The sequence below is a fragment of the Triticum dicoccoides genome, chromosome 5B (genome assembly GCF_002162155.2).
Source record: "Triticum dicoccoides isolate Atlit2015 ecotype Zavitan chromosome 5B, WEW_v2.0, whole genome shotgun sequence".
NCBI classification, from domain to species: domain Eukaryota; kingdom Viridiplantae; phylum Streptophyta; class Magnoliopsida; order Poales; family Poaceae; genus Triticum; species Triticum dicoccoides.
In genome coordinates this window covers 82235299-82248284 of record NC_041389.1, presented here as the reverse complement: position 1 = coordinate 82248284, position 12986 = coordinate 82235299, and the positions used below count along the sequence as shown (strand labels likewise).

The 12986-nt window shown below is 41.6% G+C and overlaps 1 protein-coding gene across 1 annotated transcript; it reads right to left on the bottom strand.

The window, feature by feature from the left end:
* Positions 1-289: 289 nt before the first annotated feature.
* On the bottom strand, positions 290-7754 carry LOC119309134 (wall-associated receptor kinase 4-like). Its single transcript, XM_037585198.1, has 4 exons — positions 7584-7754; positions 5959-6652; positions 2836-2997; positions 290-1490 (listed from the first exon to the last, which is right to left on the bottom strand). The coding sequence occupies exons 1-4, from the start codon at positions 7752-7754 to the stop codon at positions 463-465; spliced, it is 2055 nt and encodes a 684-aa protein (XP_037441095.1). The 3' UTR covers positions 290-462.
* Between the last annotated feature and the right edge of the window lie 5232 nt (positions 7755-12986).

Sequence of the window (12986 nt, the reverse complement as noted above, 5' to 3'; positions counted from 1 at the left end):
ATCTTGCGAGTGCGTAGGAATTTTTTTGAAATTACTACGTTCCCCAACATTGATATCCCTAACAAAGAGTTCCTCAACATTCTGGTACACTTACGGACTTGGTTGCATATGGACATGTTTTTTCTTTGCGGATGTTATGGACATAGGCTTTCTCATACACAACTATCCATGCCTTTTTCGGTTCCACGATAACTTAAGAAATTAACACAATATATACATTCATGTTAAACAACCACAAATCAATTTTTACAAGAAAAACATACAAAATACACAAAACAATTTATTCGGGCAAACAATTCCACATGTTCCATGTGTGGAAATATACATAATCTCTAAGGAAATCTACCATATGTGTGGAAATATATATGTACCATACTTCTTTCACAGTATTTTATCTACGCAAAATAAGCACACAAGCAAATAAATGCATAATACTTCCGTCATTCTATAAAATTCATCAACTTACTGCGAAACCACATGATCATCCAGTTGATCATTCCATTGGGCATTAAACCTCTTAACCATGTCACGAAGACGCTCTGCAACATCTGTCATCTTCGGTCTCTGATTGACATCAAGATTTAGACATTGCATAATCATCTCTCCTAAATTATCAAGAATCTCTCGATCTACCTCTGCAAGTTCCTTGTCCACGAGCTCAATCACAGACTTGTCCTTCGTGTAAGCATCAAGAAAGTTCCTCAATAAGCTGTTCTTGTCAGAATGTGATGCCTTCTTCCTTGTAATGAGCTCCAAGAGCACAACCCCAAAACTATAGACATCACTCTTCTTGGTTAGTAATCCTGTTTGTAGAAGAACTGGATCCATATAACTCATGTCACCAATAACATTTCCAGTGTGTTGCATATCTGTAACAATTAACCTTGATATACCAAAGTCTGAGATCTTTGGTGTGAACTCGTCATTCAGAAGTATATTTGCTGCTTTAACATCACCATGGAGGATTGTGGTAGTGGTTTTTGAATGCATATAAGCTAGACCTTCCGCCGATTCAGCAGCAATTTTTAGACGTTTACACATATCGAGATGCATCCTGCTACCATTATGGAGAATGTCATGAAGGCAACCATTAGGTACAAACTCATAGACAAAGATTGGGACTTCAACTTGTAAGCAACAACCTACGAGCTTCAAAATGTTCCTGTGAATGACTCGAGACTGAATGATGATCTCATTTGCAAATTGACCCTTGTTTGCTGAGTTAACATTGATGGGCTCCTTCACTGCAACTAACTCATTATTATCGCCAATGCACCCCTTATAAACCTTACCAAAACCACCGCTTCCAATCATGTTGCTACTTTTCTGAATTTTCCTGATGTCTTCCTTTTTGAATAGCTTTATATTATTGAGCTTTTCCAATGTAGGTCCGCCATTCTTTTCAAACTGTTCTTTCATCTTTCTTTTCTCTTCAATAAGAAGCCAGAAGAAGACCATAATTACCATAACTAACATGCCCCCTATTGCACCTATATAACGCAAAAAATATGTAAACAATATCATTACAATGGATTATTGTCAAATAAATAAATTAAAATGTCAAAAATACTTGCAGTAATTCTTTTTGCTGGTGCTTGAATATATAAAAATGTAGCAAGGTTCTAATTTCAAAGTTCTCAATATTTGAATTGTGGTGGGACGTGTACTAAAAAATAGCTAGAGTACTACATGTCATCAAATTTGTGGGCATATTTAATTTGGAGGCTGAAGAAGAATAGGTGGATTCATCGAGGTCATCTCTTAGTTAAGAGAAGGCAAATTTTTCATATTTAGTTACTACAGATGTGCTAAGAGACAACCCATTGTACATTGCATTTTAATTGTCATCTCCAGATTATAGTGGATTTAAGATAATACTATATTATCAATTACCATACGTGCCCTAATAGGCCCATATTTCATCAAATTTTAGCGCATCCGTTTTTCAGTTAAATCAGGGTGATTCATCGACACGCCATTATCCTCTGTTGGCATGTTCTAGTGCAACACCACTTGAGTGCTCTCCTCTGCATTCCCACTAAAGAAGTACTTCTTAATTTAGCAGGGTGTGTGCTAGGATTTTTTAGGAGTCATCAAGGTTGTTTTTGTCCAAAGGAGGTTAACCCCCAGCCCTCTGCATCATTGTGATGCACATAATCCTACTTATAAGTCATTAAAGTTGTGAAGAAGACAAGTTTATAAGGGTATGAGATCTCCTACCGCAAGGTGAGGACCTAGTAAAACAATCATAGACAGGTATTTATCGCTAAAAGCTTTAGGTGGATATGCAACTTTAATTGCAAGAACGGCTGGGTCTTTGTAACCGCGGTTTTCTGACCAGAAGCTTCTATTTGAATCCGGAAACAAACCAATGTCCGGTTTTCACTAAAACATACTTTGTGTTGGTTAGAATTGCTGTTTTGTGCGACTTCAGAATATATCATGTTCCTTGTGTTGGTTAGAATTGCCTAGATTCACGTAGTTTAGTTTGCAAGTTAATCTCTAGGATTATTTTCTGAAAATCTCCTAGGTAGCTCTAGTCAATGTATTAATAGATCTGTTCTAGAAAACTTTGACCGTACGACTATATACAATAGAGATAGTTCCTCACCTTAATGCGTTAACAGTCAAAGTTATATTCTAGATCATTTATGTTCAAAATGTTGTTGGTGATGGACGAATAAATGATATCCAGTCTGCACATGCATAGAGGCTGGAAGAGATATCGTTTGGATAACGTATTGCGATTCAACTCAGCAGAAGAAGAAAAAAAATGTATTGCCATTCAAATAACACATCACACTGTTTGGAGGTGAAGCGAAGGCACATACATACCTACAATGATCTTTGCGTTGGTTGGAAAATTCGGGCTGCATACTTCTTTGTACGGATCAGCACTGTGTGTATGTTTGGGGCATGTACATTCGTAAGAACCTTGTCTGTTCGTGCACACTCCCTTGCAAGAGTAGTGGTCAAGATGCTCACACTCATTTATATCTGCAATATTTTTTTCAACTTTATTCGTTAGAACACAATACTAAAACAACCGTGATTCAGCATATAGGGAGAAAAAGATAGTATTTTTTCATCCAAACTAGCGAGTGTTTCTTCTGTTAAATGGAAGTAGATTTCAACTGTCAAGGCATATTTAATCCAAGAAACGGGAAAACACATGAAGTGCAACAGAGGTTGTTTCGTTGCACCACAGAAAATGCAGAAAAACTTTCTAAATTACTGGTGCATTCATAGTGTGTGCTCTTTTTTTTTTGAGTTTGACTCAATGACGTTTTTTCTTTGGAATTGCATGCAAAAGTTCAAACTCAAAAAGAAGCATGGAGGTTTCTTTTGTTTCCGTGAGAACTATAGGACTACGACAAATGGTGCAATTTGCATCCATGTGGTGGTCAAGTAAGCATAAACATGCATAAAAATCTTTAGGTTTAAAATTAATCAGCAAAATGAAATGTTTTGAAGGACTGTAAAGAACTCATTTTTTTTACTTTTGGAAAATGGAGCAAAAAAAATTTAAAATGGAAAATACAAGAAATGAAAAAAATTAGTGGTATTATAGAAGAAAAAAAAACTATGGAGTTTGATAAGGTCAAAAGTAGCTTATGAAAGTTCATAAAAAATATCATAAAAAGAGCACACACTATGTTCTTGAAGATCAAAAAAGTTCTAGAGACAGGCTAGATGTTGATAACTTGATGGCTATGTTCTTGAAAAGAAGAGACCGAACAGGAAAAGTTATTATATTAGAAGAAAAATATGTTATGGCAATTCTTTAAGCTTTTTAACGCATGTGCTAGATTAAAAAAAACTTACCGGTATGTACATGCATGAAGAGAAATTTACAGTATGGATGAAAACATTACAAGGAATCACCAGAAAAATCGAAAATATTTGCTCGTATGGGCTTGCTCAGCGACTAGTTGATCGATTTGGGCCTTAAAAAGCTGGCCAAATTCGAGCCCATTCACCCAAAAAAAAATAGCACACAGTTTTCGCTCTGTCCGTTGACACAGTTAAGTTTTCTTTTTCAGAAGAAATGCCAACAACAACAAAAAGACCCTAATTTCCATGATCTGAATTATGAAAAACTGTCATGCTAAACTTTAAAAACTGCCATGATCAAAAAAGGAAAAAATGCCATGCCATTAAACACTAAAGTGCCATCCTCTAAATAATAAAATAAAATGCCATTTTATTGGCTATTAAAATGGCATACTCTTAAAAATAAAAACTGCCATGTTAATGACAAATATTAATAATAAAATTGACATCCTCTTAATAATAAAAATACTATGTTGTTGATTACTAAATGAAATCTTGTAAATAAAAATTCCATGTTATTGACTATTAAAATTGTCTTGCTCTTAATAATAAATCTTATTGATAATAAAATGTCATGCTTTTAGTAATAAAGCTGACACCTATGAATAATAAAAATGCCATATTTTGATTGTTAAACGACCATCCTCCAAGAAATAAACATGCCCCTTTATTTGACTATGAAAATATCAGGCTTTTAATAAATGAAAATTGTCGTGTTACTGATAACAAAATACCATGCTCGCGAAAAGATAAAACTATAATAAAATAGGCCTATGAATTGCCATGCTACCTATAATAAAACTGCACATAGCAAGTTGAAAAATAGGGATTTTGGTTCTTTCAAAAATGAATAAAAGAAGGTTTTTTGGATTTTTTAATAGAAAAACAAATTTAAAAACAGCTCACTCAAATACATAAAAAAGATTTGAGCGAAAATGTTAACGAAACCTAGATTCATCCTAGTGGTTAGCGTTCTTGCTACTCCGGCTGGAGGTCGTATGTAAAAATAAAAGGACAATGCTAACGCCGACACGTGCGGTGTAAGTCAAACCCGTCCACACGCCCTATAACACACAGACTGCACCACGTCACCGCATGCATGCATGTGGAAATTTTTTCGGATTTTCAGTTTTTAAAATGGTTTATCTATTAAATGAAAAATTCGAGTGAGGATCCGTTTTCACCATTAAATCTCTCGCGACGAGAGCTTTGAAACTAGATCATATATCAATATATTTCAACGAATTTTTTTGGGTTAAAAGTTGTCATGTCTATTGCACATGAATTGCCATGATGTTTACACTGAAGTTGTCATGATATATTTCAGCTATTTTCTTTTACATTTAAAAGTAAATTTTGACATATTATAAAACGGTGAATTAAGAAACTAGACTTGACATGAACTATAAAATAAAATTGCCATGATACATGCACTTAAAATTGCCATGGTTCATACCAAAAAAAACTCATGGTCAAAATACTGGAATTGCCATCATCAAAAAACTAAAATTGCCATGCTCTACAAACTAAAATTGCCACATATGGCAACCTTAGTTTAAGCACTATGGCAACTACAGTGTAAACATCATGACAAAGGGTAAAATATTTTTTCGTTGAAACATATCAACATGGGGTCTAATTTTGAAGATCTCGTTGAGACGAATTTAATGGTGAAAACGGATTTTTAATTCGATTTTTTAATTAGGAGATAAAACATTTTAAACCGAAAATCAAAAGGATTCTTGCTGATGTCGTCTGTTCATACGTGGCAAAATGAGTGGTAATGAACGCGTGTGGGCGATGTGCAAGATGCTACACGTGTGGGCGTTAGTTTTTTCGAAATAAAAAGGGAATGTACGCTTTGCGCCAAGATCCGTGCGAAAAAAATAAAAAATGAAGTATTCATGTTGCGCCAAGATCTGTGCGACAGAAGGGAAGGCATTCGCTAAGGTTGTCATCCTGGCAAACGTTCGTCGGATAGCATTGCAAGAAATTGTGAAGTACTCCCTCTGTAAATTAGTGATCTAAACGCTCTTATATTAATTTACAGAGGGAGTATCATATTCAGATTCTAAATTCGATTTATCGGTCCTACTCGAGTCGCGTGTAGCAGGACGAACTTACCGGTACAACCATCAACAATATAGAGGTTGCCCTTGTAGCCTCGGCGGCAGTTGCAGATGTATCCAGGTCCATTGGTAGAGTTGAGGCAGAGACTGTTGGAGCTTATGCAGGCGTACCCCTCCTTCTTCCTTGCCTCCTTGCAGGTGGGGCTGTCGCGGATGGCCCAGTCGACGACCACCGGCATCTCCCAGCCCCAGGTGTTCTGGCGCAGTGCCCTCTTGAGGTCGGTGGTGTTGAAGGTGTAATGTTTTTTCTCCGCCACAAACGCATAATCGCAGGGGCTGAAGTTGACCTTGTCGGTGTTGTCGTAGCTCATGAAGGCCACCCAGTTGTCGGTGAGGTCCGGCGGAATGCCTACGTGGCAGCAGCCTACCCCGGAGCAGGCACCGTTCACCGCGCTCTGGGAGTTGTTGCAGTAGCAGAGGCAGCCGGTGAACTGGGCGTAAGACGTGCTTTCGCCGGAGCCCTGGTCCGGCTGGCTCGCGAGGTAGCCCGTGGTTTTGCAGCCCAGGACAAAGAGGTTGCTCTTGGCGTTGGAGATGCGGTACACGCCCCCTTTGTTGAACTCTAGGTTCCTGTAGTCTGACCTACTCGGCTTGCCGGAGGAGTCGTAGCACTGCCACGCTACAGGCAGCCACACGCGGGCCTCAGCCGCCTTGATGGAGAAGTTGCCGATCTTAACAGGATCCGGTTCCTACCATTATGAGTCGTCCATAAGTTTCAGGGAACCGGATCCTCTAACATTGAGAAGGAATGTTAGAGAAATTACAGTACCCTAACTTTCCTTCTTTCTATTCATATGATTATGTCTAAAACGACTTAAATTAATTTGCAAATTGATGATCTACGGTGTATATTTATAGTAATTACATACAAACAAATTGATGGTGAAATAAAATAAATTTATATTATTTATATCTACAGTAATACCAGTAGTAAACAACCTATTATAACTATCTACTAATAGTCCCTAACTTTCCTTCTTTATTTTACACTAGGCTAACACTGTAGCACCGTGACATTCCTTCTTAATGTTAGAGGATCCGGTTCCATAATGGTATGGTTATCAGAAAGGTCTTGTTGCAACATGCTACTGGATCCATGTTCCAAATGTTGCCTTGTATGCTCCGTGGTGTCCTCTCTATAGGCGGTATGCCATGTACCGAATGGGTATCATGCTGATGGCCTGCGGTTGGTCGGTCATCAGCTTTCCACAGCCCCCAACAGACTTATTATTTACTTTCTTCGTACTAGGATGACTTTGTATGAACTTAGATTGATGCTTTATTTATAAAGCGGGATAAAAGCATAATTTGAAAAAAAAATAGCTCGATGAAGAATATCCCGGCAGAATCTATGCGGCCCCAATATCCACTGCAAGTAGCGTGCAATTGGTATTACTATCGGTGAGGCGAGGTAGACACTATCGGGGAGCCGCCGATGTGGCCCTTTTCTCATCGACGCCTGACGCTAGTGCTAGCACCAAGAGCCTCCCCGTGTGTAGATTGTTGCAGGTGCATGAGACGACAAACACCCACCCTTGGTCACGGGATCGCCTTGTGGCACCGTTACCGATAGTATGTTATACACCGATTGGACTGTGCACGGGAGCTAAGGGACCTTACCCAGGAGGAGCTATGGTTATGAAGAATGCTCAAACTGGTGCCACTGGGTCTGGCATCCTTGCAGCGCACAATCGAGTAGGAACGGTCACGGCTGCGCTGGATTAAGGAGGGTGATGCCAATACAAAGCTTTTCGAGGCAGTTGCCAATGGTAGGCGGTCGAAGAACTTCATTGCGCATGTGAAGTACCAGGGGGAGATCATCTCCGAGCAGGATAGAAAGGGGGAATTTTCACGGATGCATACCAGCAGTGTTGGAAATATGCCCTAGAGGCAATAATAAAAGCATTATTATTATATTTCCTTGTTCATGATAATTGTCTTTATTCATGCTATAATTGTGTTATCCGGAAATCGTAATACATGTGTGAATAACAGACACCAACATGTCCCTAGTGAGCCTCTAGTTGACTAGCTCGTTGATCAACAGATAGTCATGGTTTCCTGACTATGGACACTGGATGTCATTGATAACGAGATCACATCATTCGGAGAATGATGTGATGGACAAGACCCAATCCTAAACATAGCACAAGATCGTATAGTTCGTTTGCTAGATTTTTCTAATGTCAAGTATCTATTCCTTTGACCATGAGATCGTGTAACTCCCGGATACCGTAGGAGTACTTTGGGTGTGCCAAACGTCACAACGTAACTGGGTGACTATAAAGGTAGACTACGGGTATCTCCGAAAGTGTCTGTTGGGTGACATGGATCAAGACTGGGATTTGTCACTCCGTATGACGGAGAGGTATCACTGGGCCCACTCGGTAATGCATCATCATAATGAGCTCAGAGTGACCAAGTGTCTGGTCACGAGATCATGCATTACGGTACGAGTAAAGTGACTTGCCAGTAACGAGATTGAACGAGGTATTGGGATACCGACGATCGAATCTCGGGCAAGTAACATATCGATAGACAAAGGGAATAGCGTACGGGATTGATTAAATCCTCGACATCGTGGTTCATCCAATGAGATCATCGTGGAGCATGTGGGAGCCAACATGGGTATCCAGATCCCGCTGTTGGTTATTGACCGGAGAGTCGTCTCGGTCATGTCTGCTTGTCTCCCGAACCCGTAGGGTCTACACACTTAAGGTTCGGTGACGCTAGGGTTATGAAGATATGTATATGCAGAAACCCGAATGTTGTTCGGAGTCCCGGATGAGATCCCGGACGTCACGAGGAGTTCCGGAATGGTCCGGAGGTAAAGAATTATATATAGGAAGTGCTATTTCGGGCATCGGGACAAGTTTCGGGGTTATCAGTATTGTACCGGGACCACCGGAAGGGTCCCGGGGGTCCACCGGGTGGGGCCACCTGTCCCGGGGGGCCACATGGGCTGTAGGGGGTGCGCCTTGGCCTAGATGGGCCAAGGGCACCAGCCCCTATAGGCCCATGCGCCTAGGGTTTCCACCATGGAAGAGTCCATGTGGTGGAAGGCACCCCTAGGTGCCTTGGGGGGGAGGGAAACCTCCCCTTGGCCGCCGCCCCCCCTAGTAGATGCCATCTACTAGGGCCGGCGCCCCCCCTGGCACCCCTATATATAGTGGGGGGAGAGGAGGGATTTTACACCAGCCCCTGGCGCCTCCACCTCCCCCCGTTACGTCTCTCCCTCGTAGTCTCGGCGAAGCCCTGCTGCTGTGACGCCCTGCATCCACCACCACGCCGTCGTGCTGCTGGATCTTCATCAACCTCTCCTTCCCCCTTGCTGGATCAAGAAGGAGGAGACGTCTCCCGTCCCGTACGTGTGTTGAACGCGGAGGTGCCGTCCATTCGGCGCTGGTCATCGGTGATTTGGATCACGTCGAGTACGACTACATCATCACCGTTCTTTTGAACGCTTCCGTGCGCGATCTACAAAGGTATGTAGATGCATCTAATCACTCGTTGCTAGATGAACTCCTAGATGATCTTGGTGAAACGAGTAGGAAAATTTTTGTTTTCTGCAACGTTCCCCAACAGTGGCATCATGAGCTAGGTCTATGCGTAGTTCTTCTTGCGCGAGTAGAACACAATTTGTTGTGGGCGTAGATTTGTCAACTTTCTTGCCGTTACTAGTCCTTTCTTGCTTCAGTGGTATTGTGGGATGAAGCGGCCCGGACCAACCTTACACGTACGCTTACGTGAGACCGGTTCCACCGACTAACATGCACTAGTTGCATAAGGTGGCTGGCGGGTGTCTGTCTCTCCTACTTTAGTTGGAGCGGAATCGATGAACAGGGTCCTTATGAACGGTAAATAGAAGTTGACAAATCACGTTGTGGCTTTAACGTAGGTAAGAAAACGTTCTTGCTAGAACCCTAATTCAGCCACGTAAAACTTGCAGCAACAATTAGAGGACGTCTAACTTGTTTTTGCAGCAAGTGGTTTGTGATATGATATGGCCAAAGTTGTGATGAATGATGAATGATCTATATGTGATGTATGAGATGTTCATGCTATTGTAATAGGATTCACGACTTGCATGTCGATGATTATGACAACCGGCAGGAGCCATAGGAGTTGTCTTTATTCTTTTATATGACCTGCATGTCATCAAGAAACGCCATGTAAATTACTTTACTTTATCGCTAAACGCGTTAGCCATAGTAGTAGAAGTAATAGTTGGCGAGCAACTTCATGGAGACACGATGATGGAGATCATGATGATGGAGATCATGGTGTCAAGCCGGTGACAAGATGATCATGGAGCCCCAAGATGGAGATCAAAGGAGCTATGTGATATTGGCCATATCATGTCACGTTTATTATTTGATTGCATGTGATGTTTATCATGTTTTGCATCTTGTTTACTTAGAACGACGGTAGTACATAAGGTGATCCCTCATACTAATTTCAAGAAGTGTTCCCCCTAACTGTGCACCGTTGCGACAGTTCGCTGTTTCAAAACACCACGTGATGATCGGGTGTTTTATTCAGACGTTCACATACAACGGGTGTAAGACAGATTTACACATGCAAACACTTAGGTTGACTTGACGAGCCTAGCATGTACAGACATGGCCTCGGAACACAGAAGACCGAAAGGTCGAGCATGAGTCGTATAGAAGATACGATCAACATGAAGATGTTCACCGATGTTGATTAGTTGAACTTAATTATCATGAACTTAGTCTAAATATTTTACAATATGTCTTGTAGATCAAATGGCCAACGTAGTCCTCAACTTCAACACGTTCCTAGAGAAAACTAAGCTGAAAGACGATGGCAGCAACTATACGGACTGGGTCCGGAACCTGAGGATCATCCTCATAGCTGGCAAGAAAGATTATGTCCTACAAGCACCGCTTGGTGACGCACCCGTTCTCCCTGCAGAACAAGATGTTATGAACGCTTGGCAGGCACGTTCCGATGACTACTCCCTTTTTCAGTGCGGCATGCTTTACAGCCTAGAGCCGGGGCTCCAAAAGCATTTTGAGAGACATGGAGCATATGAGATGTTCGAAGAGCTGAAAATGGTTTTCCAAGCTCATGCCCGGGTCGAGAGATATGAAGTCTCCGACAAATTCTTCAGCTGTAAGATGGAGGAAAACAGTTCTGTCAGTGAGCACATACTCACTATGTCTGGGTTGCATAACCGCTTGACTCAGCTGGGAGTTAATCTCCCGGATGATGCGGTCATTGACAGAATCCTCCAGTCGCTTACACCAAGCTACAAGAGCTTTGTGATGAACTTCAATATGCAGGGGATGGAAAAGACCATTCCTGAAGTATTTGCTATGCTGAAATCAGCAGAGGTAGAAGTCAGGAAGGAACATCAAGTGTTGATGGTCAATAAAACCACTAAGTTCAAGAAAGGCAAGGGTAAAAAGAACTTCAAGAAGGACGGCAAAGAGGTTGCCGCGCCCGGCAAGCAAGCTGCCGGGAAGAAGCCAAAGAATGGACCCAAGCCCGAGACTGAGTGCTTTTATTGCAAGGGAAGCGGTCACTGGAAGCGGAACTGCCCTAAGTACTTAGCGGATAAGAAGGCCGGCAAAACAAAAGGTATATGTGATATACATGTAATTGATGTGTACCTTACTAGTGCCCGTAGTAGCTCCTGGGTATTTGATACCGGTGCAGTTGCTCACATTTGTAACTCAAAGCAGGGGCTGTGGAATAAGCGGAAACTGGCAAAGGACGAGGTGACGATGCGCGTCGGGAATGGTTCCAAGGTCAATGTGGTCGCCGTCGGCACGCTACCTCTGCATCTCCCTTCGGGATTAGTTTTAAACCTTAATAATTGTTATTTAGTGCCAGCTTTGAGCATGAACATTGTATCGGGATCTCGTTTAATTCGAGATGGCTACTCTTTTAAATCTGAGAATAATGGTTGTTCCATTTTTATGAGAGATATGTTTTATGGTCATGCTCCTATGGTGAATGGTTTATTCTTTATGAATCTCGAACGTGATGCTACACATGTTCATAATGTGAGTGCCAAAAGAAGTAAGGTTGATAATGATAGTCCCACATACCTGTGGCACTGCCGCCTTGGTCACATAGGTGTCAAACGCATGAAGAAGCTCCATGCTGATGGACTTTTAGAGTCTCTTGATTATGAATCATTTGACACGTGCGAACCATGCCTTATGGGTAAAATGACCAAGACTCTGTTCTCAGGAACAATGGAGCGAGCAACCGACTTATTGGAAATCATACATACTGATGTGTGCGGTCCGATGAGTGTTGAGGCTCGCGGTGGCTATCGTTATGTTCTCACCCTCACTGATGATTTAAGTAGGTATGGGTATATCTACTTAATGAAACACAAGTCTGAAACCTTTGAAAAGTTCAAGGAATTTCAGAGTGAGGTTGAAAATCAACGTGACAGGAAAATCAAGTTTCTACGATCAGATCGTGGAGGAGAATACTTGAGTCACGAGTTTGGCACACACTTAAGAAAATGTGGAATAGTTTCACAACTCACGCCGCCTGGAACACCTCAGCGTAATGGTGTGTCCGAACGTCGTAATCGCACTCTGTTAGATATGGTGCGATCTATGATGTCTCTTACCGATTTACCGCTTTCTTTTTGGGGCTATGCTTTAGAGACTGCCGCATTCACTTTAAATAGGGCACCGTCGAAATCCGTTGAGACGACACCGTATGAATTGTGGTTTGGGAAGAAACCTAAGCTGTCGTTTCTAAAAGTTTGGGGATACGATGCTTATGTCAAGAAACTTCAACCTGAAAAGCTCGAACCCAAGTCGGAAAAATGCGTCTTCATAGCATACCCAAAAGAAACTATTGGGTACACCTTCTACCTCAGATCCGAAGGCAAGATCTTTGTTGCCAAGAATGGGTCCTTTCTGGAGAAAGAGTTTCTCTCGAAAGAAGTAAGTGGGAGGAAAGTAGAGCTTGATGAAGTATTACCTCTTGAACCGGAAAATGGCGCAACTCAAGAAAATGTTCCTGAGG

What these genes read in the sequence shown, in the direction of transcription:
- LOC119309134 (XM_037585198.1), bottom strand. Translation starts at nt 7,754, where the DNA reads ATGAAGTTCTTCGACCGCCTACCATTGGCAACTGCCTCGAAAAGCTTT. An exon ending in TATTGTTGATGGTTGTACCG is followed by an intron (nt 2,998 to 5,958) that starts GTAAGTTCGTCC and finishes AAAATATTGCAG; the next exon opens with ATATAAATGAGTGTGAGCAT. An exon ending in CAACGCAAAGATCATTGTAG is followed by an intron (nt 1,491 to 2,835) that starts GTATGTATGTGC and finishes TGCGTTATATAG; the next exon opens with GTGCAATAGGGGGCATGTTA.